General features: G+C 41.9%; 1 protein-coding gene across 1 annotated transcript in view; it reads left to right on the plus strand.

The window, feature by feature from the left end:
• The first annotated feature begins 1,282 nt into the window (after positions 1-1,282).
• MTMR4 (myotubularin related protein 4) overlaps positions 1,283-23,593 on the plus strand; it is a 57,844-nt gene continuing 35,533 nt past the window's right edge. The window contains exons 1-3 of the mRNA XM_060259682.1: positions 1,283-1,460; positions 7,034-7,096; positions 12,623-12,686. Of these exons, the coding sequence (XP_060115665.1) occupies positions 12,684-12,686 (3 nt within the window). The 5' untranslated portion in view covers positions 1,283-1,460; positions 7,034-7,096; positions 12,623-12,683. The remainder of the gene's footprint in view (positions 1,461-7,033; positions 7,097-12,622; positions 12,687-23,593) is intronic.

Genomic DNA, 23,593 nt, shown 5'->3' on the forward strand with positions numbered 1-23,593 from the left:
ACACCCTTGAAGGTATATAGTATATAATACAGTATACATATTATTAATGTTGCACCTGGTTTTACATTTTTCATTCTATATAACCCATCCATAGGAATTTAAGAAAGCCTTGCTGGATCAGACCAAAGGCAGGCTCAGGGCGGCTCACAAATTAAGAGTCACACAATCACATTAGTGTGACCTAAAATAAGACAACAATAGTGATCCATTTAGTCTAGTGTCCTGTCACACACACTGTCCAACAAATATAGAGAACACTTTCCTCTACCGGTGCTTCCTAACATTGTCATTCAGAGGTATTACCGCTTCTGAATATGTAGGTTCCCTGATGTCACCATGAATAATTGCCACGGGCCCGGCCCTTGTTGTCTCCAAACATTAGTGCCTTATGTTTAGTTAATATTCAGTTTTTAGGTCTTATAACAATAGATACTGCACAATCTTCTGAAATCTTAGAAGTAAAATACATGAACTACAATAGAAAATTAGTTGCATTGATGGCATTGATCAGTGAAATTTGCACACACATATAGCTCATATATTAAAAGTCGAGATTAATTATTCAGGCCGTGCACACAATCTAGAACTGCCGCGCCCACGAGTACGGGTGGTCAAAAGCAGAAAGGAAGCCGCGCCAAAGCCCCCCTGTTCTGATTGGTCAAGTGCAGCTAATAGCCCGCCTCTATGCTGTTCCTCTTCTTATTTGACAAAAGCGAAGGCGTACTGGAGGCGGGGACAAAAGGTGGTGCTGAGGGCGGGGCGTAGGATACAAGAGCGTCTCCTTGTCGGCCCGCCAACCCCGCCGGACGCGCCTCCCTGTCCAGCCAATCAACAGTCGCTGTTCTTTTCCCTCCCTTCTTTGACAGCTTGGGGGGAGGTGGAGAACATGAGAGTGTTCCCTTCATTGGTCCGGTGGGAGGACGCGCTGTGATTTCTCATTGGCCGCCGCGGCCCGCCTCCTCCCTCCCGAGTAATTCTGGAGCGGGGTGAGAGACTGACGGATGTATTGGTCCAATCCGAGCCGCATACGCTAGAGCTGTGCCCCTTGGCAGTGGCAACATCCGTCCTTTGATTGGGCGGTCGAGTCTCTCGTCGGCGGGCGCGGATTGGCTGCACGGCGGAGGGCGGTGGGCGAGGGCTGCGAGGGGCTGGCGCGGTGGGCGGGAGCGGCACGCGGCGGCAGAGGTGGGAGCAGCGCAGGTGAGGTGAGTGTGGGGGGTGGCCGGAGACCCCGTCGCTGCCTCGCGCCCTGTCCGCTCCGCCCCCTCCCGTCAGCGCTCTGCATGGCGGTGGCGGCGGCGGCTTTCGTGGGTGGAGCCTCGGTGGCAGGCCCAGCTTCCCTTGCAGGCCCGGGCCAGACCAGGCCTTCGCAGCCCGGAGGAGGAGGAGAACGACCCCTGGGAGGCCACGCCCTCTAGACTGGCAATTAGAGCACCGGACGGTGCTCTGCACATGCTCAGGTGACAGGCAGGCACGGACCCAGCTAGCGTGCTGAGGCCCTCTGGGCACGTGCGGGCTTGCCTTCTGGCTCCCCGCCCTTTGGCCCTGCATGCTCGTGCCATTTGTTTTAAAATGAGTTTGGCAGACGCCGCGTTGTCCCGCCTCTTCGGCTTCTGAAAGGAGCTCTGTACGTCCACAGGGGGTGGCTGCGGGGGCATTCAGCCCTCGTGCAACCCAGTTCGGCCGGTCTCTGGGCTTGTGCAGAGTGCCTCCTTGCCGTTGCTCCTTCGGAAGCTAGTTTCTTATTACCTTATGATTGAGAGGAGTGCTGTGTTCCACTTTGCAAGCGCCTTCTGTATGCTGTCTCTCAGTTCTGAATGCGAGGCGAAGTACTAAGAAGGCGCTCTGCGTATTTTGGTTGATTTTTGGTTGGTTGGTTGATTTTACAGAATTTATATCCTGCTTTTGTGCTCTACCAAGAACCACCAAGGCAACTTAAGGTTTTTAATAGGTTTTACGAATCCTTCACCTCCTGTGCTCTAATTCCCGATTCGCAAGAAAAGTTCATTAAGTTTTATATGATGGCCAGTTATCAATCCCTGCTGTTTGAAATATAGATTCTGTTTTGCTGTTTCATGGAAATAAAGTTACAGTCAAGTGTGTGTGTGATGTTTTATGTCTTTCTTTTAAAAATAATGCTTTGGCAGTGCTGACTTAAGGGCTGTGTGAAATCTCCAAGAGCAAGAGATGAGAACATAGAAGGGTTTTTGCACATGTTTAGAGAGGAGCTTCAGACGGTCAGAGGCGGTGCTTTTCTTCTCAGTTGTACCTTATAACTGTCATACCTCTCAGCACTGGAAGCCTGCCCTCCCCAGTGGGAGAGGGGAAACGCTTGATACGGAAGAAGGTACCTAATACATAGACATCCTATCATGTGAAGGATATGTAGGTGCCACATGAACCTTATCAGTTGCTGGCTTGTGGATATTTTCAAGAGATAAAAACTGAGGAGTAACTTGTGAGTATTCAATCTTGGTAGGATGTGTGAATCTGATTATAGACTGGTGTGAGAATTGCTCTGTCATCTGCATTCTGCACTCACTTGGGGACTGTCACATGTTTTATGGTTGTGCTGAAGGTTTAACATTAGAGGAACCTAAATGAATCTCTAGGTTGCTGAAAGCCCTGCACTGTGATGCTTGTGTGCAAGGGACTAGATGCTTGCTTTCTAAAAACACAGGATCCAGCAGGGCTGCTACCACTGTCTCTTTCAGTCTCCATTGTCTGAGATGCATGTGTCAGGAATGCACTGGGAAGAAATTTTACTTTCATGACTGGTATGAAATGCACTGTAGGTTTAAGCTGTCAACACTGAAAAGAGGTGCCAGGACTGACGCCCTTCAGAATGTGCTTTATTTTTCTGTGCTTAAATTATTAAAATCAAGGGAATCTGGAAGTACTGTTTGTTCAGTCTGTGTGAGAGACATGGTTTTCTTTAGTCACTGGTGGATAGCGCAGGGAAATCAGCTGTCTTCTCAGAGGTGTTTTCATTTTCATTGTGCAGAAACCAGCTTCATATATTCTGCAGTGTTCAGGGCAGAGTCCAGGGCGTGGTACCCACGCTATGTACATGCACATAAATCTTGGCACATAATGTCTGAAATGAGAAATGCATGCCTTGGAATCTTTTCCTGTACACCTAGTTGTGTGCAGTTTGGGGCTGTAAGAGAAAGGTACTTTATGAATGTTGCAGGGATGCTAGAACAGAAGGACTGGAGGTGTTTGGAAGGTATGCAGATAATATTATCCAGTTTGCTGCTGCTGTTAGTTCACCTGTGAAGGCATTCTCTGTCGCTGCTTCTTCAGAGCCTTGGCCTAAATCATCTTTGCCTCTTTTTCTTAGAAACTAAGAATCAGGCCATTTGCTACAGCCACCTGACTCCTCCTAGCTGCACTACTTTTTGTCATCATTAATCTCAGTTTTTCCCCCCTAGACTGCTGGATATAGGCTGTGTTTTTTTCAGTGTATGTTACACAACTTGGCATTGTGCTGAGCAGTCCTGATTCTGGCCTAATCACAGATGGGTGGGGAGAAGTCCTCGGGCAGGCCGCCATGGTGAATGGACATGACTGAACGCTGATGGCCTGCCAGGGTCCTGGGTGCTTTGGAGCGTTGGCTGTAGTTGAGGCTCATGCATGGTTCTTCCTTCCCTGACATTTGACATACTTAAAAAATTTAAATCCTCTTGGCATCTCTCCATCCTCCCAACTGTCCCCTTGGATCTTCACTTATCTCCAATTTGCAGAAATCATTCTCACGCCAAACATGGTTATACAGATAATCTTTCTGCAAGTTACAAATGGCCAACTAATCTTTCTGAGTCGCAAATAAGTTACCTACACTAACAAACATTCACATATTTCTGTTACTCCACCATCACCAGGTTTCTGGGTTTTTTTTTTTATTAGATGCTTAACTGGAGTATGTACATTACATATGGGCCTTTATTTTACTGAACCAGTGCCTGTTTACTTGAGGAGTATGCATATTTTCAAGTGCTGTGCATTCCTGAGACAGAATTGACCCAATATCACATTCTCTTGTATCTCATGCAGTCTGGTTGTAAGCAAGCTTAACCTGGAAGCATTTGCTTGCAGGAAGCTGGACTTGTTTTCCAAATATTGTTCTGTGAGCAATGTTGAGGTTCAAGGCTTCAGATTTTCATGACCTGTAACAGACAGGTTGTTATATGTGACATTTTGTCTACTGACACCAGTTTCTTTGGCAGCTGTTGCCAATTGGGTGGTATCTTTGCTGATCACTTTTAAATAGAGCTGTCACCTGTAAGTGTGGACCGCAACCAGCATTTAACAGTCTAGGTTTTTATTGCATATCAAAGTTGTTCATCCATACTTGCCTGGGCACATTTTTTAGAATAGTAGTTAGCATTCTATTGTTAGGACAAGCACTACATGGCTCATTGCGATGCAAGCTGGCATTAAGTTGGAGTCTGTTTCATCAGATACATGCATTTAGGGTCATTAGATTAAAATCCAAAGACGCTTTCTCTATCTTTTCACACCTGCCTCTGAATTGGAAGATGGAGTAGCTGCAGTTTTTCCCTACTCCAAGTTTCCCCAGTTCTGTTTCTCCCTCTGCTGCATTTACTTTATGGCAGATAGGTCATCATGTTCTACACAAGGTGCAAGAGTGTGCGGAGAATGACAGGCACGTGAAACCGTGAATCCCTCATTTCTTGATTGGGTTGCAGTTTTTAAAAGTACAGGAGGAATATCCAGGTTTCAGTGGGTATTTGTTGGTGGAATGGTAGAGCATTCTAGCTAACCTTATTGTTTGGCAGAGTCTCAGGGCATGTAGTTGTTCCAGTGCCGGTTAGCAAATGGCTGTTGCTTTTGGAGTAAAGACCACTCCGACTCTTCCTGGGTCCTGATTGGATGAGGAGAGAGGCAGGCTGGGGCAAGGGCCACAGGATGTCGTTTCATATAGCATACCAAATTGTGCATTGCCCTAACATGGTGTAGAACCTAAATCATGGTTTGTATTTGCAGACCTGTAACAGGTTCCTGTCCACTTTCATTTTTTTAATTCTCTTAGCACTCAGATCCCCATTTCTGTCATGCGATAGCGCCCAGAGGCAAAGCAATGGATGTGACTATGGTGTGTCTATTCAGATATCACATTACTCCAGAATTAGCCAAACCATGGTTTGCAAACTCACTTCAGACTATGGATTCAGTCTTGTTTTCTCTGATAACAACAAAACCAACATGGTTTTCTCCACTTGGAAATCATATCAAACAAAAATTGAGGTTGCTTAACCACGGTTTTAGGAGGCCCATGGCACAGAGTGGTAAAGCTGCAGTACTGCAGTCCGAGCTCCCTGCTCATGACCTGAGTTCGATCCCAGCGGAAGCTGGGTTCAGGTAGCCAGCTCAAGGTTGACTCAGCCTTCCATCCTTCCGAGATCAGTAAAATGAGTACCCAGCTCACTGGGAGGAAAGTGCAGATGACTGAAGAAGGCAATGGCAAACCACTCCATAAAAAAAGTCTGCCGTGGAAACGTTGTGATGCAGCCTGATTGCAGAGGAGGAAATGACTGGTGTTTGCACAGGGGACTACCTTTACCTTTTAACCATGGTTTGGTTTGAAGTCTGTACTTAGCCCATGTGCAGGGCGACTCCCTGCAAATAAGAGATCTCCCTTACCTGCCGTAGGTAGGGAAGATTGTAATTTTAGTGGCAAATGTGACTTTTCTCACTGTTGGCTGCTAAGCTGCACCTTCTGAAGTGGCCTCTTCTGAACACCTCTTGGTGGTGGTGGAAAGTTCTGTCAAGCTGCAGCTGACCCAAGGCGACTCTACCGTTTTCAAGTCAAGAGCCATTCAGAGGTGGTTGCCATTGCCTATGTGTTGCTTGTGTAGCAACCCTGTACTTCCTTAGAGGTGCTGGTGAAATCTGGTGAGATTGGGCTAACCTGGGTCAGCTAAGGCAGTTTTTCCATCCTGTGTGTGGGCTGGATTGAAGAATACAAGAATTTTTCAGGCCTGCCAAGTCTGACATCATTTTGCTGGGTTTTTTGTTGTACCTTTGAATAAGAACATAAGAGAAGCCATGTTGGATCAGGCCAACGGTCCATCAAGTCCAACACTCTGTGTCACACAGTGGCAAAAAAATTTATATACACACATACGCTGTGGCTAATAGCCACTGATGGACCTGTGCTCCATATTTTTATCTAAACCCCTCTTGAAGGTGGCTATGCTTGTGGCCGCAACCACCTCCTGTGGCAGTGAATTCCACATGTTAATCACCCTTTGGGTGAAGAAGTACTTCCTTTTATCCGTTTTAACCTTTCTGCTCAGCAATTTCATCATATGCCCATGAGTTCTTGTATTGTGAGAAAGGGAGAAAAGTACTTCTTTCTCTACTTTCTCCATCCCATGCATTATCTTGTAAACCTCTATCATGTCACCCCGCAGTCGACGTTTCTCCAAGCTAAAGAGTCCCAAGCGTTTCAACCTTTCTTCATAGGGAAAGTGCTCCAGCCCTTTAATCATTCTAGTTGCCCTTCTCTGGACTTTCTCCAATGCTATAATATCCTTTTTGAGGTGCGGCGACCAGAACTGCACACAGTACTCCAAATGAGACCACACCATCGATTTATACAGGGGCATTATGATACTGGCTGATTTGTTTTCAATCCCCTTCCTAATAATTCCCAGCATGGCTCCCTGCAAATAAGAGATCTCCCTTACCTGCCGTAGGTAGGGAAGATTGTAATTTTAGTGGCAAATGTGACTTTTCTCACTGTTGGCTGCTAAGCTGCACCTTCTGAAGTATTCGTAAAAGGGGAGACATGGATGAATATTTATGGTCCATATGATCTGCTGTAGTAAGCCATGCATAGTACAGCTGGAACTTGTTATAATTGCCCAGTACAGTTGGAGTTTGTTGGCACTGGGCAGAGCTGCTGGGAGAGGATAAATTGCTTCTGAGAATGGGCAAATATATTTATTTTTTCTGGGCTCTACGCAGTTTGACTCTTTATTTCTCCTTCTTCTTCTCCCCTTAGGAAAATGCCAGTTTTCAATAAGACCAGGCACCTTCATACAGAGAAAGATTGAGCTTCTGCAAGGTATTTTTTTCAATTGCTTATTTCTTTTGAAAGTTTCATTTCACTTCTGTAGTTGCCAAACAAAAGCCTATACATTCTTTGAGATCAGTCTGTGTGGTGGCACTGTAAATTCGCTTTGGCTTGCTGAAAACACCCATTAGGGAACCATTGTCTACCAGAGATTGCTTCAGGACCAGTAGCCAGTTGGCAGACTGCTCTCTTTGTAAATGCACCAAAGGGGTAATTCACAAATCACTGTAGTGATTTTGTTATTTTCACTAGGATTACAGTAGATTAAACAGATTATTAATTGTAGTTGCAGAATGGACATTTCTGATTCCTGCTGATTACGCTAGAGTTCACACATCAGCAATTCTCTGTCGATGAACTTACTGAAGTTCTTTGCTGTGAAAATACTGAGGAGCCAACATTAGCAATGTTTTCTTGGGAACTGTGTTGTCTGTACAGTGTGCTAAGCTTCAGTGCATTTAGGACCAGAAATATAAATTAAAAGATCTGGGTATTATAAAAAGAGGAAACTAAAATCCAAATGCAAATGAAATAATCTACCAGTCCCCCCTGTGCATGTATACATGCACATCATAAATGAAATCCTTGTAATCAGAGAAAGTGATGGCACAATGTCAGAAAGGCTGCCCTGCCTTCCTATGGTTGACTCATGAAGGGGAACACCCTCTTCCTTTCCTTTTCTGGCACTTCTTGGTTATCATTATCTTTTGAGGCACAGAATTTGATCTTGCAAGAGAATGGGTGAGTAGAAGAAGAAAAGATTGAATTTATACCCTGCCTTTCACTACCCAAAGGAGTCTCAGAGTGGTTTACTATCTCCTTTCCCTTCCCCTATCCACAATAGACACCTGAGAGAGCTCTCCCAGAACTGCTGCTGAGCAGAACAGCTCTGAGAGAATTTGTGACTGACCCAAGGTCACATCAGCAGGTGCATGTGGAGGAGTGGGGAATCAGACCTGGTTCTCCCAGATAAAAGTCCACACACTTAACCACTGTACCAAACTGGCTACACCAAACTTTACCAAGTAGGTATAGAAATACAGTTCTCTTTGAATGGTCCCTGCTGCCCCTTCGCTGAACTACTGGAGTGACAGAGAAGTAAAATGCCCCTCCTTGCAGATGAAATGCACCAGATTTGTCTGTTGTTCACTTGTCAGTAGCAGCTTTGATGGCAGAGCCTAGGACTTGGTTCGCGCCAAGGAACCATCCCTGAGCAGGGGGAGAGGGGGGGTTTGGTAGTTGGTGATTCGATCCTTAGGCAAGTAGACAGCTGGGTGGCGAAACCGCGTACTGACCGTATGGTGACTTGCCTGCCTGGTGTGAAGGTAGCGGACATTACGCGTGTAGTAGATAGACTGATAGACAGTGCTGGGGAGGAGCCTGTGGTCGTGGTGCATGTTGGCACCAACGATGTGGGGAAATGCAGTCGTGAGGTCCTGGAGGAAAAATTTAGGCTGCCAGGACCTCCAAGGTAGCCTTCTCAGAAGTGCTACCTGTTCCACGTGCAGGGCAGGAGAGACAGGCACAAATTAGAAGTCTCAATGTGTGGATGAGACGATGGTGTAAGGAGGAAGGGTTTAAGTTTGTTAGGCACTGGGATGCTTTCTGGAACAAGCGGGAGCTGTACAAAAGAGACGGTCTCCACTTGTCCCCGGATGGAACCAGGCTGCTGGCGCTTAAAATCAAAAAGGTGGCAGAGCAGTTTTTAAACTAAATCTTGGGGGAAAGCCGACAGGAGATGAAATGTCTCTGGTTCGGGAGGACTCGTCTCAAAGAGATGAAGGGTTAGCTGCTATTTTTCTACCGGGTAACAGACCAGAGTTGTCCACTGTGAAGGTGACAAACAATATGGACTGTCTGCCAGATTCTCGAGGCGGCAGGAGGAAGGTGGCGGGCCTAGCTCGCCTGGGAAATTATAGATGTTTGTATGCAAATGCTAGAAGTGTTCGAAGTAAAATTGGTGAATTGGAATGTTTAGTGTTGGGAGAAAACATAGACATTGTGGGAATTTCAGAAACTTGGTGGAATGAGGAGAATCAGTGGGACACGGTGATTCCTGGATATAAGCTATATCGGAAGGATAGGGAGGGAAGGGTTGGAGGTGGGGTGGCTCTGTATGTCAGAGAAGATATACGGTCCAGTAAGACTGAGATCAGAGAATTAGATTCACTTTTAGAAATGCTTTGGGTTGAAATAGAAGGCCCAAAAGGAAATTTAACTATGGGAGTTTGTTATCGCCCACCAAATCAAAAGAGAGAGGACGATTATAATATGATGGAAGGCTTAAAGATAGCAGCTAAACGTAAAAACTGCGTCGTAATAGGTGATTTTAACTACCCGCAGATTGATTGGGTCAATATGTGTTCTGGTCGAGAGAAAGAGATTGAGTTTCTTGATGCTCTCAATGACTGTGCTATGGAGCAGATGGTCTCAGAACCTACCAGGGGTGGGGCGATTTTGGATTTGGTCCTAAGTAATGCCCAAGACTTGGTGAGAGATGTAAAAGTGATTGCGCCACTTGGGAGCAGTGACCATAATGTTATTGATTTCACCGTTTGTATAAATAGGGAGTTGTCCAAAAAGACCGCCACAACCACGTTTAACTTTAAAAGGGGTAAATACACTGAGATGAGGAGGCATGTGAGGAGGAAACTGAAAGGAAAGGTACATACAGTCAAAACCCTTGGGGAAGCTTGGATGCTTTTTAAAACTATAATCCTAGAAGCTCAGATAAAATACATACCACAAGTTAGGAAAGGCACAAACAGGCATAAGAAAAGGCCTGCGTGGTTAACAAACAAAGTAATGGAAGCTGTAAAAGGTAAGAAGGACTCCTTTAAGCGGTGGAAAACCAGTCCAAGTGAGATTAGTAAAAGGGAACACAGGCTGTTGCAAATCAAATGCAAGACTGTGATCAGGCAGGCAAAAAGGGACTATGAGGAGCATATTGCAAAAAACATAAAGACCAACAATAAAACTTTCTTCAAATATATTAGAAGTAGGAAACCAGCCAGGGAGGCAGTGGGGCCCTTGGATGACCATGGGGTAAAAGGATTACTGAAGGAGGATAGGGAAATGGCTGAGAAGCTAAATGAATTTTTTGCCTCCGTCTTCACTGTGGAAGATGAGAACTTTTTGCCCACCCCAGAACCACTAATTTTGGAAGGGGTATTGAAAGACCTGAGTCAGATTGAGGTGACAAAAGAGGAGGTCCTACAACTGATAGACAAATTAAAAACTAATAAGTCACCGGGTCCGGATGGCATACATCCGAGAGTTCTGAAAGAACTCAAAGTTGAACTTGTGGATCTTCTAACAAAAATCTGTAATCTTTCATTGAAATTTGCCTCCGTTCCTGAGGACTGGAAGGTAGCAAATGTCACCCCCATCTTTAAAAAAGGTTCCAGAGGAGACCCGGGAAATTACAGGCCTGTCAGTCTGACTTCAATACCGGGAAAGTTGGTAGAAACCATTATCAAGGACAGAATGAGTAGGCACATTGATGAACACGGGTTATTGAGGAAGACTCAGCATGGGTTCTGCAAGGGAAGATCTTGCCTCACTAACCTGTTACATTTCTTTGAGGGGGTGAACAAACATGTGGACAAAGGAGTCCCAATAGATGTTGTTTACCTTGACTTCCAGAAACCTTTTGATAAAGTTCCTCATCAAAGGCTCCTTAGAAAGCTTGAGAGTCATGGAGTAAAAGGACAGGTCCTCTTGTGGATCAAAAACTGGCTGAGTAATAGGAAGCAGAGAGTGAGTATAAATGGGCAGTCTTCGCAGTGGAGGACGGTAAGCAGTGGGGTGCCGCAGGGCTCGGTACTGGGTCCCATAGTCTTTAACTTGTTCATAAATGATTTAGAGTTGGGAGTGAGCAGTGAAGTGGCCAAGTTTGCGGATGACACTAAATTGTTCAGGGTGGTGAGAACCAGAGAGGATTGTGAGGAACTCCAAAGGGATCTGTTGAGGCTGGGTGAGTGGGCGTCAATGTGGCAGATGCGGTTCAATGTGGCCAAGTGCAAAGTAATGCACATTGGGGCCAAGAATCCCAGCTACAAATACAAGTTGATGGGGTGTGAACTGGCGGAGACTGACCAAGAGAGAGATCTTGGGGTCGTGGTAGATAACTCACTGAAAATGTCAAGACAGTGTGCGTTTGCAATAAAAAAGGCCAACGCCATGCTGGGAATTATTAGGAAGGGAATTGAAAACAAATCAGCCAGTATCATAATGCCCCTGTATAAATCGATGGTGCGGTCTCATTTGGAGTACTGTGTGCAGTTCTGGTCGCCGCACCTCAAAAAGGATATTATAGCATTGGAGAAAGTCCAGAGAAGGGCAACTAGAATGATTAAAGGGCTGGAGCACTTTCCCTATGAAGAAAGGTTGAAACGCTTGGGACTCTTTAGCTTGGAGAAACGTCGCCTGCGGGGTGACATGATAGAGGTTTACAAGATAATGCATGGGATGGAGAAAGTAGAGAAAGAAGTACTTTTCTCCCTTTCTCACAATACAAGAACTCGTGGGCATTCGATGAAATTGCTGAGCAGACAGGTTAAAACGGATAAAAGGAAGTACTTCTTCACCCAAAGGGTGATTAACATGTGGAATTCACTGCCACAGGAGGTGGTAGCGGCCACAAGTATAGCCACCTTCAAGAAGGGTTTAGATAAATAAATAAAAAATAAATATATGGAGCACAGGTCCATCAGTGGCTATTAGCCACAGTGTATGTGTGTATATAAAATTTTTTGCCACTGTGTGACACAGAGTGTTGGACTTGATGGGCCGTTGGCCTGATCCAACATGGCTTCTCTTATGTTCTTATGTTCTTAGGACTGGTCAGAGGCAAGCATGGGTCTCGTCTGCCCTGTGCTTCACAGCCCACTGGCTAGCACACTTCAAATGACAGAGGAGGGAAGCCAGGTTGGGGGAGCTGAGAATGGTCTGTTACAAGGCTTTGTGTCTCTTGGTCAAAGTACAATGTAATTAAAAGACGAAACCATGAACTGGCTGTGTGCAAGAGATGTACAGTCACTGTACTGCAGCGCACAGGGAATTTTTCTTTTCTGGGGGAGGCAGACACAGTCAAATAGTGTCTATTGAAAGAGGAAGGTGTGGTGCTGGAAAGTTTTTTTGTTTTAGCCCCTGATATCTCCCGCCTCCTGGGTCAGCAGTTTTTCTTTCATTCCCAAGAGAAGATCTGTTGTTGGAGCACACCCAGAACAGGTATAGTTACTAGTGTTTTGTTTGCTCACCTTTGGAGGGAAGAAGACCTTGACCATGTGTTTTTCTACTCCATGCCCAGTTAAACTTGTTCTTTCATTCTGAATCGGATGTCACCTGATACCTTTTCTATCTCATGATGTAGCATCTGAAAACTGAGTTAGTATAGCTTGTAGAAGACTTGAGAAAGCCTTATTTTAGAGCACACAAGTTACTTTGCTGAAACCAGAGTTGCTTCTCAATCAGTTTATCCAGTTACTACCCTGGCTTTGTTGACTTTTCCCATAGGTGGATCTTTACAAGAAACTCCAGAAAGGGAACAGACAGGGTTGGCATCTGAAGAACTGCAATGGTGAGTGTGTTTTGTTTTCTGTCTTGCCTTCAGCTGAATTCTGTAGTATATTTTCTCTGCACTCGGCTACAGTGACTGCCAATGTTTGGCTCTGTGCCTGCATGATTGGTTGGTTTCTGAAGGGTGGGAATGCTGAGTGCTGGACAGAGACAGACTGACTTGATCTGACTCTGTCCAGCACTCAGCATTTCCATCCTTGCAGACTCAATTGAATTGTCACGGTTCGCTTTTTGCTGCAGGTTTTTCCAAGCTTGCTTACTGTTTATTGTTCGCTGGTGTGATTTTGCTTAGTTTAGGAAACAATTAAACCAAAATCAATAAAGCAGAGAAAGATCAGCAGCAAAATACAAGCAGCAGCAAAACAAAACCCAAAGGAGAATTAAAAACAGCCATAAACCAGTGACAAAATTAACAGATCGTAAAAAGAGTTGCAGAACAGCAGCTAATTCATAAAACAGCTACAGCACAGAAATATGTGCAAGATGTCAGCAGCATGAAACATTAAAACCATAATAAAAACATGACAGAATTATCAAAAGTTAAAGAAATAAAAGCATCTAAAGCCTTTTGAATTTTAAAAAAAGAAGAAGAAAGATTAGGCTAACTTTTGGAAGCCTAAATGTGAAGTGGAAGTTAAACTTCCTCCTTGGGTCAGGGAATTCCCCAGATTTGGGGCTCTGAACACTAGCACTTCTCACTTCTATTCTAGAAAACCTCAACACATACGCAGATATATATGAGAGGAGCTGGCCCTTCAAGTATCACAGCCCCCCAAGTCGTTCAGGTCCTTGAATGTCACCAGCACTTGAATTGGGCCCAGAAAGAACTAGCGTTGACATGCTCCTTCTGACAACGGTCCAGAGTAAGGTCAACCCACAAACTGAACCTTGAACTGATTTGTGAACCAAACTGGTTCATAGGGATTTGTGATCACTGCTTTCTGCTCCCTTCCACTTTTCATTGGTCCCTGTGAAAAGCAGCTGAGGGGTGGAGAGCAGGAAGCAGGAGTTTAAATGGCTCGGAGCTCTTCATGAACCGCTACAAACTGCCTTAAAATTCAGGGAAGTTTGTGGTGGTTCTTCAGTTTGTGAACTTTGGTTACAAACCACGAACTGGCCAAAATTTGTCATGAACTTATATTCATGAGCTGGTTCATGCCCATCCCTACCAGGTGGTCTCTGTATCCACGCTGGAAGCTCAATTAAAAAGAAAGTCATGTGTATTCTTGGAGAAACTCCTGGCAATGACCTGCCTGTGGGTAAACCTCTGCTTTCATCACTGCAATTATAAGCGCTTTACAATCATAAATATTATTGCCCTATTCTTAGAGATCCCGCTGGAAAAAAGATGTTGAGGCTCCTATGCTGCTCTGACAGAGAATAACTTGATTCATATATCACAAGCCAATTGATGGACATGAACCTAATCCTTTGTCACACTTTTACACTTCCCCCGTCTTCCCCGTGGGAATAGCACATGGGGATTGAAGACAGAAGTCTTCCACTAACACCAGTTGGTTGTGATGCTTGGATATGAAGGCCTACACTAATTGCTGCTTCTTTCCTTCTCAGTAAATTGGATTCTTAAGCACTTAAGGAGAAGGGAAAGCACAACAATTAACTGGGTTTGCCCTTTTAAGATGTTTGTTCATGAAGCCTACTGAATTGAGCTACTCTGCTGCTGTCCTACTTAAGATCAGAGGCAGGAGGAGGAAAAAAACACCATGCTTTTTCTGTACAAGGTCAAGGTAGATGTCCTTGTGCCTTGCAGCTGATTGCCCTGAATTCTTGTAGTTTTACTTTCACTGGAAATGATATTCTAATACAGCGTTTGGGTTTGGGTGCTGTTGTAGCTTGCTAAGGCTCTGGGGTGGTTAGTGCATGCATATTTTCTTTTTTCTAGGTGACTGTAGACATGCTATTGATGAATGATAGAATATTTTAAGAAGCATTTGGCACAGCATCTTGTGAATCTGCCCTTAATACGTTTGACTGGGGATATGTACATGTTTAACAGCTGTTGAAATATACAATGAATGTGGAAGAGATGTTCGAATGCTAACTGTCAAAATCTTTAATACATGTTGTTTTGTTGACATTTTTTGCTGAATACATATTCTAGGAGCTTTCAGCATGAGGTTTGGGAGATGTGTTTGATATTTGTCTTATTATTCAGGGCACTGGGAGCAACAAACAGGCCAACCACCTATCTTTTCATTATCCCAGTTTTTCAGTGTTCGAGAATCTTCTTTACTTGGGGGAAGCTCTCTATATTAAGTAATTGAACAGTTGCGTGCAAAATATACTCTGGCCAAAGCAGCCATGAGTTCTCAGACCTACATTTGGTAAGATGCAATGAAAGCATGTGGGAAGGGATGCTGAATCTTCGTCAAGCTAACTTGGGTTCAAAAAATGTTGGAAGTGAGCTTTTGTACCACACACAGCTCCCCCTCCCTCTTTTTTTTTGAAGTGTTGATACTTCAAGGGAAAATGATAGCCAAGATGGTTGTGTGTTGTTTTAAAACATTTCACTTCATACTGTGTAGCTGTTTCTGAGTATATAAAAAGAAGTAAAATTAAGCACATTAAAGATCCCCCCCTTTATACGCCATGATTTTCCCATTGGGATCCAGAGTGGCTTACATTGTTCTTATCTCTTCAATTTTATCCTCACAACTATCTTATGAGGTAGGTTAGACTGAGATTATGGGACTGGCACTCAGCAAGCTTCCGTAGCAAGTTGGGATTTAAGCCAGGGTCTTCCAGGTTTTAGTTTGGCATTAACTGCTACGCCTCACTGGCTCTATCCTTTACCAGGGGTGTTGAACTCATTTGTTATTAGGGCCAGATCTGACATAAATGAGACCTTGATGGGCTGGGCCATGTGTGCATCTATTTAAGATTAGTAGAGATATAAATTTTAAACAGAACATAAACACAAATACATATATTTTTTAAAAAAATTAAAACATGCTTAAAACATTAGCATTCATTAGTCTTAAAGGTGGTTTCTTTGTATTTCTCCCATGGGATTCAGGGAACTGGGCGAAGGAAGCTCTGGCTCTTTCCTTCCTTCCCCAGGGACTGCGGGGAGGGGGAGCCTCAGTCAATAGAAGGAAGAGAGGTTTAATTCAGTAGCTCTGCTATGTGATTGAGAGAGCCTGGCAAAGCATGCTATTTCTCCCCCCTTCTTCCCCAAGGCCTCAGCCAATGGAGAAAATAGAAGTTTTGCTCTGTAGCTCCTGTGCAATTGAGCAAGCCTGGCAAAGCAAGCTGTTATGCAAAAGGAAGCAAGAAAGAGGAAGAAGGAAGCAGATGACAGCCAGTTGCTCAGGGGCCTGATAGGAGCCCTCTGGGGGCCTGATTCGGCCCCTGAACTGCATGTTTGACACCCTTGCTCTACATCACAATAAATTCAAAGAGTAGGACAACAGCAATGCAAAACCAGTTCGTTAAAAGCAGTATAAAATAATATTTAACTAGAGATAAAAGCAGGATGAACTGAAAATAGAATGATTTATTCAGAGCTACAAAGATATATAAGGGGAAGCAATCAGACTGGGAGAACAAAAATCAACAGAAACACTGGTTCTTTATGTGTCAAACTCAGCAAATGTGGGGCCTGGCAGAGATTCCCCAGTCACGGCATCACCACTGAGAAGGCCATGTCTCTGCCATTCATTTACCTTGCCTTGACTGGTGAAAGTCTACACAGCAGGAGCTCAGAGATAGTTCTTAGCTCTGCATTAGTTGGTATTCCATAAACCAGCAAAGGCTCTTGCAGACTTAGGAAGATCTAAATGAGAATAGCATTTTCTGTTTAAAACAATTTTATTTAGTAACATATGGTAACAATATCTATTTCTTGCATCATTAATAACTTCTTTTTATCTATCCCGTATATTACTTTCTAACCACCCCTCCCCCCGTTACTTCACCCCTGCCGGTGTTATTTACTTAAAATACTAATATTTAAAGGTACCCTTAACTAATAAAAACTTAAACTAAGTTTAAGTTTAGTTTAAATTAAGTCTTAGTTTTAAAAACTAAGACTTAATCATTATCAAAAATTGTCCTATGTCCTTTTCCACTCTTTTTCTACAAATCTTCTAAACTTTTTCCACTCCATCTTAAAAACTTCTAAGTCATAGTCTCTTAAAATTCTTGTTAATTTGTCCATTTCACTCCATGTCATAACTTTTACAATCCAATCCCATTTTTCTGATATTTTTTCTTGCTTCCACAACTGCGCATGCATTGTCCTAGCAGCTGAAAGCAAGTACCAAATTATAGTTCTATCTTCTTTTGGAAATTTTTCCATTTGTAATCCCAACAGAAAAGTCTCTGCAACTTTCTTAAATTCATATCCCAAGATCCTAGAAATTTCTTGTTGAATCATCTGCCAATATTTTTTGCTCTTTCACAAGTCTACCACATATGGTAGAAAGAACCTTCATGTTTTTTACATTTCCAACATCTGACTGGCATCTTATTGTTCATTGCCAACTTTTTAGGAGTCATATACCATCTGTACATCATTTTAAAACAATTCTCTCTAATACTATGACACATCGAAACTTTATAGAATTCTTCCACAAATATTCCCAAGTTTCCATCTGTATTTCTTTATTTACATTAATTGCCCACTTAATCATTTGAGATTTCACTACTTCATCTTCCGTAGACCATTTTAAGAGTAATTTATATAATTTTGAAATTAATTTTTCATTGTCTCGAAGCAGAACTTTTTCTATTTCTGTTTGCTCTTTTCTTATTCCTTCAGTTTTAATATCATTTTCCACCAAGCTCTTTATTTGTTGCATTTGGAACCAATCATATTTATTATTCAGCTCTTCAGCAGTTTTCAATTCTATTTTGCCACTTTGTATTTTTAATAGTTGATTATATGACAACCACTTTTCTTCACCCGTTTCAGCTGTTATTTTTATTACTTCTGCTGGCACTATCCATAACGGTTTTCTCTAATCCCCATATTTCTTATATTTCATCCATGTATTTAGCAAATTGTTTCTTATATAATGGTGAGAGAAAAAACCATCCATCTTTTTTTCCCATAGTACATATAAGCGTGCCAGCCAAATTTATTTCCATGACCTTCCAACGCTGAAAGTTTTTTGTTTAACAGCATCACCCATTCTTTTATCCACACTTAACAAATGGCTTCATGATATAGTTTTAAATCTGGTAATTGGAATCCTCCTCTCTCTTTTGCATCTGTTAAAATTTTCATTTTGATCCTTGGTTTCTTCCCATCCCACACAAACTCTGAAATTTTCCTTTGCCATTTATTAAATTGTTTACTGTCTTTCACAATTGGAATAGTTTGAAACAGATACATTATTCTTGGCAGAATATTCATCTTAATTGCAGCTATTCTGCCAAGCAATGACAAATTAAGTTTGTTCCATTTTATCATATCTTCATCCATTTTACGCCACAGCTTCTCATAATTGTTTTTAAACAAATCAATATTCTTCATTGTTATCTCCACACCTAAATATTTTACCTTAGAGGTAACTTCACATCACGTTATCTTCTTCAGTTCCTTTTGTTTCCTTACTTACATATTTTTACATAGAAGTTTTGATTTTTCTTTATTAACATAAAGTCCCACCAGTTCTCCATATTCTTGTATTTTAACTAACAACAAAGGTGTTACTTGTATGGGATTTTCATTTATAAACATTATATCATCTGCAAATGCCCTATATTTGTAAGTAAATCCTTTTACTTTTAATCCTTCTATTTCTTTGTCTTCTTGGATTTGCATCAGTAAGATTTCAAGAGACATTATAAGCAACAGTGGGGAAAGCGGACAGCCTTGTCTTGTACCTTTGCTAATTGTCATATCTTCTGTAAGATCTGCATTTAAACATAGCCTTGCACGTTGTTCAGTATATATTGCTTTTATCATCCTTATAAAGTTTTCCCCCAACTCCATTTTCTCCATTACTGCAAACATAAAGTTCCAGTTTAAATGATCAAATGCTTTCTCTGCATCCACAAAGAATAATGCAACTTCCTTTTCTGGATGCCTTTCATAATATTCCAAGATGTTTACAACAGTTCTAATATTGTCTCTTATTTGCCTTTTGGGAAGAAACCCCGCTTAATCCTCCTTTATAAAATTTATCAAATGATGTTTAAGCCGTTCTGCCAATATTCTTGTATATATTTTATAATCATTGTTTAATAGTGAAATTGGTCTATAATTTTTTACATTCGTGACATCTTTATCTTCTTTAGGAATCAACAAAATAACAGCTTCCTTCCATGTATTTGGTATTTTCCCTTTTATTCTTATAATGTTCATCAATTTCTGAAGTTTCGGTATTAATTCCTCTTTGAAGATTTTATAAAATTTAGCTGTATATCCATCTGGCCCAGGTGCCTTTAAATTTTTCATTGCATTCATCGCTGCTTCAATTTCTGTTTTTTCAATTGGATCATTCAAAACTTTTTTCATATTTTCTGTTAAGGGTGCTGTTTTAATATTTTGTAAATACGTCTCCATTTTTTCCTTCTTTATTTTAACACCCTTAAATAATTTGGCATAGTACTTAATTCTCTTTTTATTCCTTCCTGATCTACCAACTCTCTTCCATCAAGCACAATTTTATTAATAATTTTACTTTCTCTTTTTTTTCAGTTGCCAGGCCAAATACTTTCCAGGTTTATTTGCTCCCTCAAAAGATTTCTGCTGTAGTCTTTTCAAATTCCATTCCAGTTCTTTATTTAACAAATGTCTCATTTGTGTTTGTAATATTGTAATCTCCCTCATAATTTTGTTTTTCCGTGGTCTTTTTCTCAGTTCCCCTTCTTTTTTCTTTATTTCGTTTTGAATGTCCAACATCTGTTTTTCTTTTGCCTTCTTGCCTTTATTATTCAATGTAATCAATGTTCCTCTCATTACTGCTTTATAAGCATCCCACACCGTCTGAAATTCTATATCTTCTTTGTCGTTTATTTGGAGGAAAACTTTAGTTTCTTTTTCTAGAGATGTAACTATTTCTTTATTCTGTAGTAAATCTTCATTTAATCTCCATCTTCTCGACTTTTTAGACAATTTTGTAATCCACATTATTGGGTTATGATCAGTCGCTATTTTAGGTAAAATCTCTATTTTCTTTGTTATAAAGCCTAAATCCTTAGTGCCCCACAACATGTCAATTCTGGAAAAAGTATTATGTCTTGCTGAAAAAAAGGTATAGTGCTGTACTTCAGGGTTAAATGTTCTCCATATATCTTCCAGATTTTCTTGTTTGACCAATTCAAAAAAAGACTTTGGCAATTTTCCTTCCTTATTATTTTTTTCCCAGACCTACCCAGTGTATTCTGGATTGTTCCATTAAAATCCCCCATTATCAAAACTTGGTCATATGTCACTTCATCAAATTGTTGTATAATGTCTTTAAAAAAAAACATCCTTTGCTCCATTTGGTGCATACAGTCCCAATAACAACGGGTTTTTTGCATTTAATATTATGTCTACTGCTACAAATCTTCCATTTTTATCTTTAAACACTAATTTCAGCTCCAATTCTTGTTTAATATAAAAAATCACTCCCCTTTTCTTCTGTTCAGCCAATGAATGAAATTCTAGTCCCAATTGCTTATTCCATAAAAATTTATAATCGTTTTGTTTAATATGTAAACAAATTATATTACAATTTTGCTTTTTAATCCAATGAAATGTTGCCTTTTTTGTGGTGAATTTAGTCCATTTACATTCCAAGATAATAATTTGTAATCCATCATGGTGCAAATTCTTTATGTTCTTCACAAAATCTACGCAGTTCCTGTGTGTTTGTAATTGTAATTCTTTTTCCTTGAAGTTCAAAGCTCAAACCTTCAGGTATTATCCATCTATACCTCATTTCATTGTCCTGTAATTTTTCTGTCAGTTTCTTGTATGCTCTTCTGTCATTTATCACTTGTCTTGGCAACTCCTTCATAATTCTTACTCTGCTGCCTCCCACTATCAATGTCTAAAATGAGAATAGCATTTTGTGAGATTGACACATACCTAGCTTTTCTGAGGCTGATGTGCAGAGAGCCTAAGAATTAATATGACCTTTTACATTAGCATAGAAAGGACAATTAACTGGCAGAAAGAAATTGTCTTTCAAAAGCCAAATTCCTTCCCAGCTAAGGTCAAATTGGAGAATCTGCTGCCTTGAAGGTTGCTAAGAATTTCTAGTTTGTGGGAGGCAAAAAAGTCTTGCAATTGAAAGGAAATGGTATTGATCCTCATTGCAGAAAAGGTTTTCCATCCAGTGATAATCATGTCTGCTGAAGACATTTCAAGTGATGAAGTGGATCAGTGAAGCAGCAGGAACAGATGGCTGGATACGCGGGAGTTTGAAAGGGCCTGGGAGAGGAATTGGCCAAACATGGCCAAATCCAATATTTTGGTGCCAAGTCAAAGTGTTTTATATTAAGGAAAAGAAACTATGTTTTGCTTGACATTCATGTGCATAACTCGATTAGGAACAGCTGAAGAAGGAACCTGGGAAAAGTTCAAGTGCACACACATGCACGCACACATGCTCAAAATTCTCCCCCCCTATGGATTTTGCATAGTGGACAAAATGAGGCACTTGCATACCCTTGCTTTATCGTGCTTGCAGTAGATAGGATGGGGGGAAGCTGTGCAGGATACTGAGGCCCAAAACCTCCTCTTTTGTCTGTCTATCTCTGTCTCCCTCTCTCCCTCAACCAGCCTGGGTTAGATTCTGGTTTCTAAGCTTTGCTTGGACATTGACCACACACTAAGGACTGGAAATTTTTGTATTGCTTGAGTATGTGTAGAAATGCCAGCAATAAAGGTGGGCTTGTATGTTTATCGGAGAAAGTTATCCAGAGCTCTTTAAAGGTTTCTCTTTGTGAGGAATCTCTACTTGTCTGTCAGAAATGGAGAGAGGTGAATGTTTCTCCTCATCTCCAACCTCTAACAAGAAGTTGACAGGGCAGACTTCCAACTTCCGCCTTTGACAGTCACAGACAGGAAATCTAGTCTGTCTGTCCCACACTGAGCCAGGTGGAAGAGTCTGGTTTTGGGGGGTGGGTGGGGAATAGACTCTTCTGTCCAGTGAAGTGGTCTAGTTCTGCACTGACTTAAAGGCTTAAGTCTGCTGCCTCTGATTCTGAGACTACATTCACCATATCACAGAACAGCATCATTACACCATGGACTTGCCACAGCTTCAGCTGTGCAGAGAAGGGCATCAGCCTTAGAAGCCATTCTGATATCATAATTGAAGAGACTGACAATTTGATTAGCAAATTAGATTATGTACAGCAGCTCCCAGTTTTGACATTTTACAAACTGCCTTGCCCAATGAACGCATTTTTTTTGCAGGTGTCCTGGAGCAATTCTGCATGCATAGACCTCAGGGGGCATACCCTTCAGCCTAGTACCCAAGATACTATAAGTCAGACAACTTTGGGTACTTCGTTGTTTCAGATTTTGGCACTTATACAGTAATGATGCCTGTGGTTATACAAACTCCACTCTTAGAGAGCAATCCCAAACAGGTATTTCCAGAATCCTATTCCGGTTTAGTCAGGAAACTGTTCTTAGGATGGTGCTTTTAGACTCCTTGCTACCAGTGCCCTTTATATGTGGGGCTGGGACATTGATGACTTCCTGAGCTGGAATGAATGAACAGTCTTCTAGGTAAATATCCATCCCTTCTTCCACTGTAGATACTTAACATCCCCTACAAAGATCTCTTGTGCTTTATTCCTGAAACACACCAGCATACCTGGCCACCAGAGCTTCGAACCCACAGTTCTTTCAGATTTGAGCACAGCTCGTATCTTCAGATTAATGACATTGCAGCATGCCAATGAATTAATGGCTGGCTTGGAACAACCCATACAGCTCTTTCCCCCAATACACATGTGTTGATGATATTTTTAATACCCAGACTCATGGGAAGGAATCCCTTAAGAGATTTCATCAGGACTTTAATAAATTCTGTCCCTTCAATAGCTTCACTTTCTGAACACCATCGAGCAGCAGTATATTGGGCACAGAAGCATTGGTTTATGCCAGAATCCCCCCTACACATCTCCATGCTTCCAGCTACCATCCAGAGGCCCACTATACAACCACAGTCCGCAGCCAGGCTCTGTGATGCAGTTGCACTTGTTAGACAGGGACTCAAACCTCAGGCATACAGTGAAGCGAATCAACAGATCATCGACCAGAATACTGCAGGATAGGCCCAGAAGAGAAACTGACAGAGCTTTATGAGTTGTCATTGCTCCCAGCTAAAACCACCCGATCAAAGAATTTGCAGTCCATCCTTAATAGCAATATGTCTCTCTCAGGGCTCAGTGATAAATGTTTTCTTCCTTAGGTACAGCCAGTTGATCTAAAACAGTTACTTGCTGACAACAGTAGGGCACCTAGCAGAGAAACAGACCCAGGAGCTAGACCCTGCAACAAACCCAGTTGCCAACTCTGTCCCCATTTCTGCTCGCTGGAACTATACTAACAGTATCATAACCCCAGATAATGAATACAATCATACAAAAAAAAATTAATATTCCTAATTGAACTGTGGGATTTGCTCTCTTTGGATGGCATTTGTGATAAAACCTAAAAAAGGACTTTTGTAGTTCTAATTTTTTTGAATATTAAAATTGCATAGGACTTCGATACATTCTGTGAATCTTATATACATTGGAAATATTTTCATAGTGAATGGAATGAGATTATAAACAATAATTTTTGTTTTATTGTGTTCGTTATATGTGGTTATGATACTGTTAGTACTGTTCCAGTGTGTTCCTGCATGACCCTCTCCCTTACTGCTGCAGTCCCGTTTCTACCCAGGCAGCACTATTATAGGGCCTAATAATGTCATCCATATCATC

Source organism: Heteronotia binoei, chromosome 18 (assembly GCF_032191835.1).
Source record: "Heteronotia binoei isolate CCM8104 ecotype False Entrance Well chromosome 18, APGP_CSIRO_Hbin_v1, whole genome shotgun sequence".
In the NCBI taxonomy this organism is placed as follows: domain Eukaryota; kingdom Metazoa; phylum Chordata; class Lepidosauria; order Squamata; family Gekkonidae; genus Heteronotia; species Heteronotia binoei.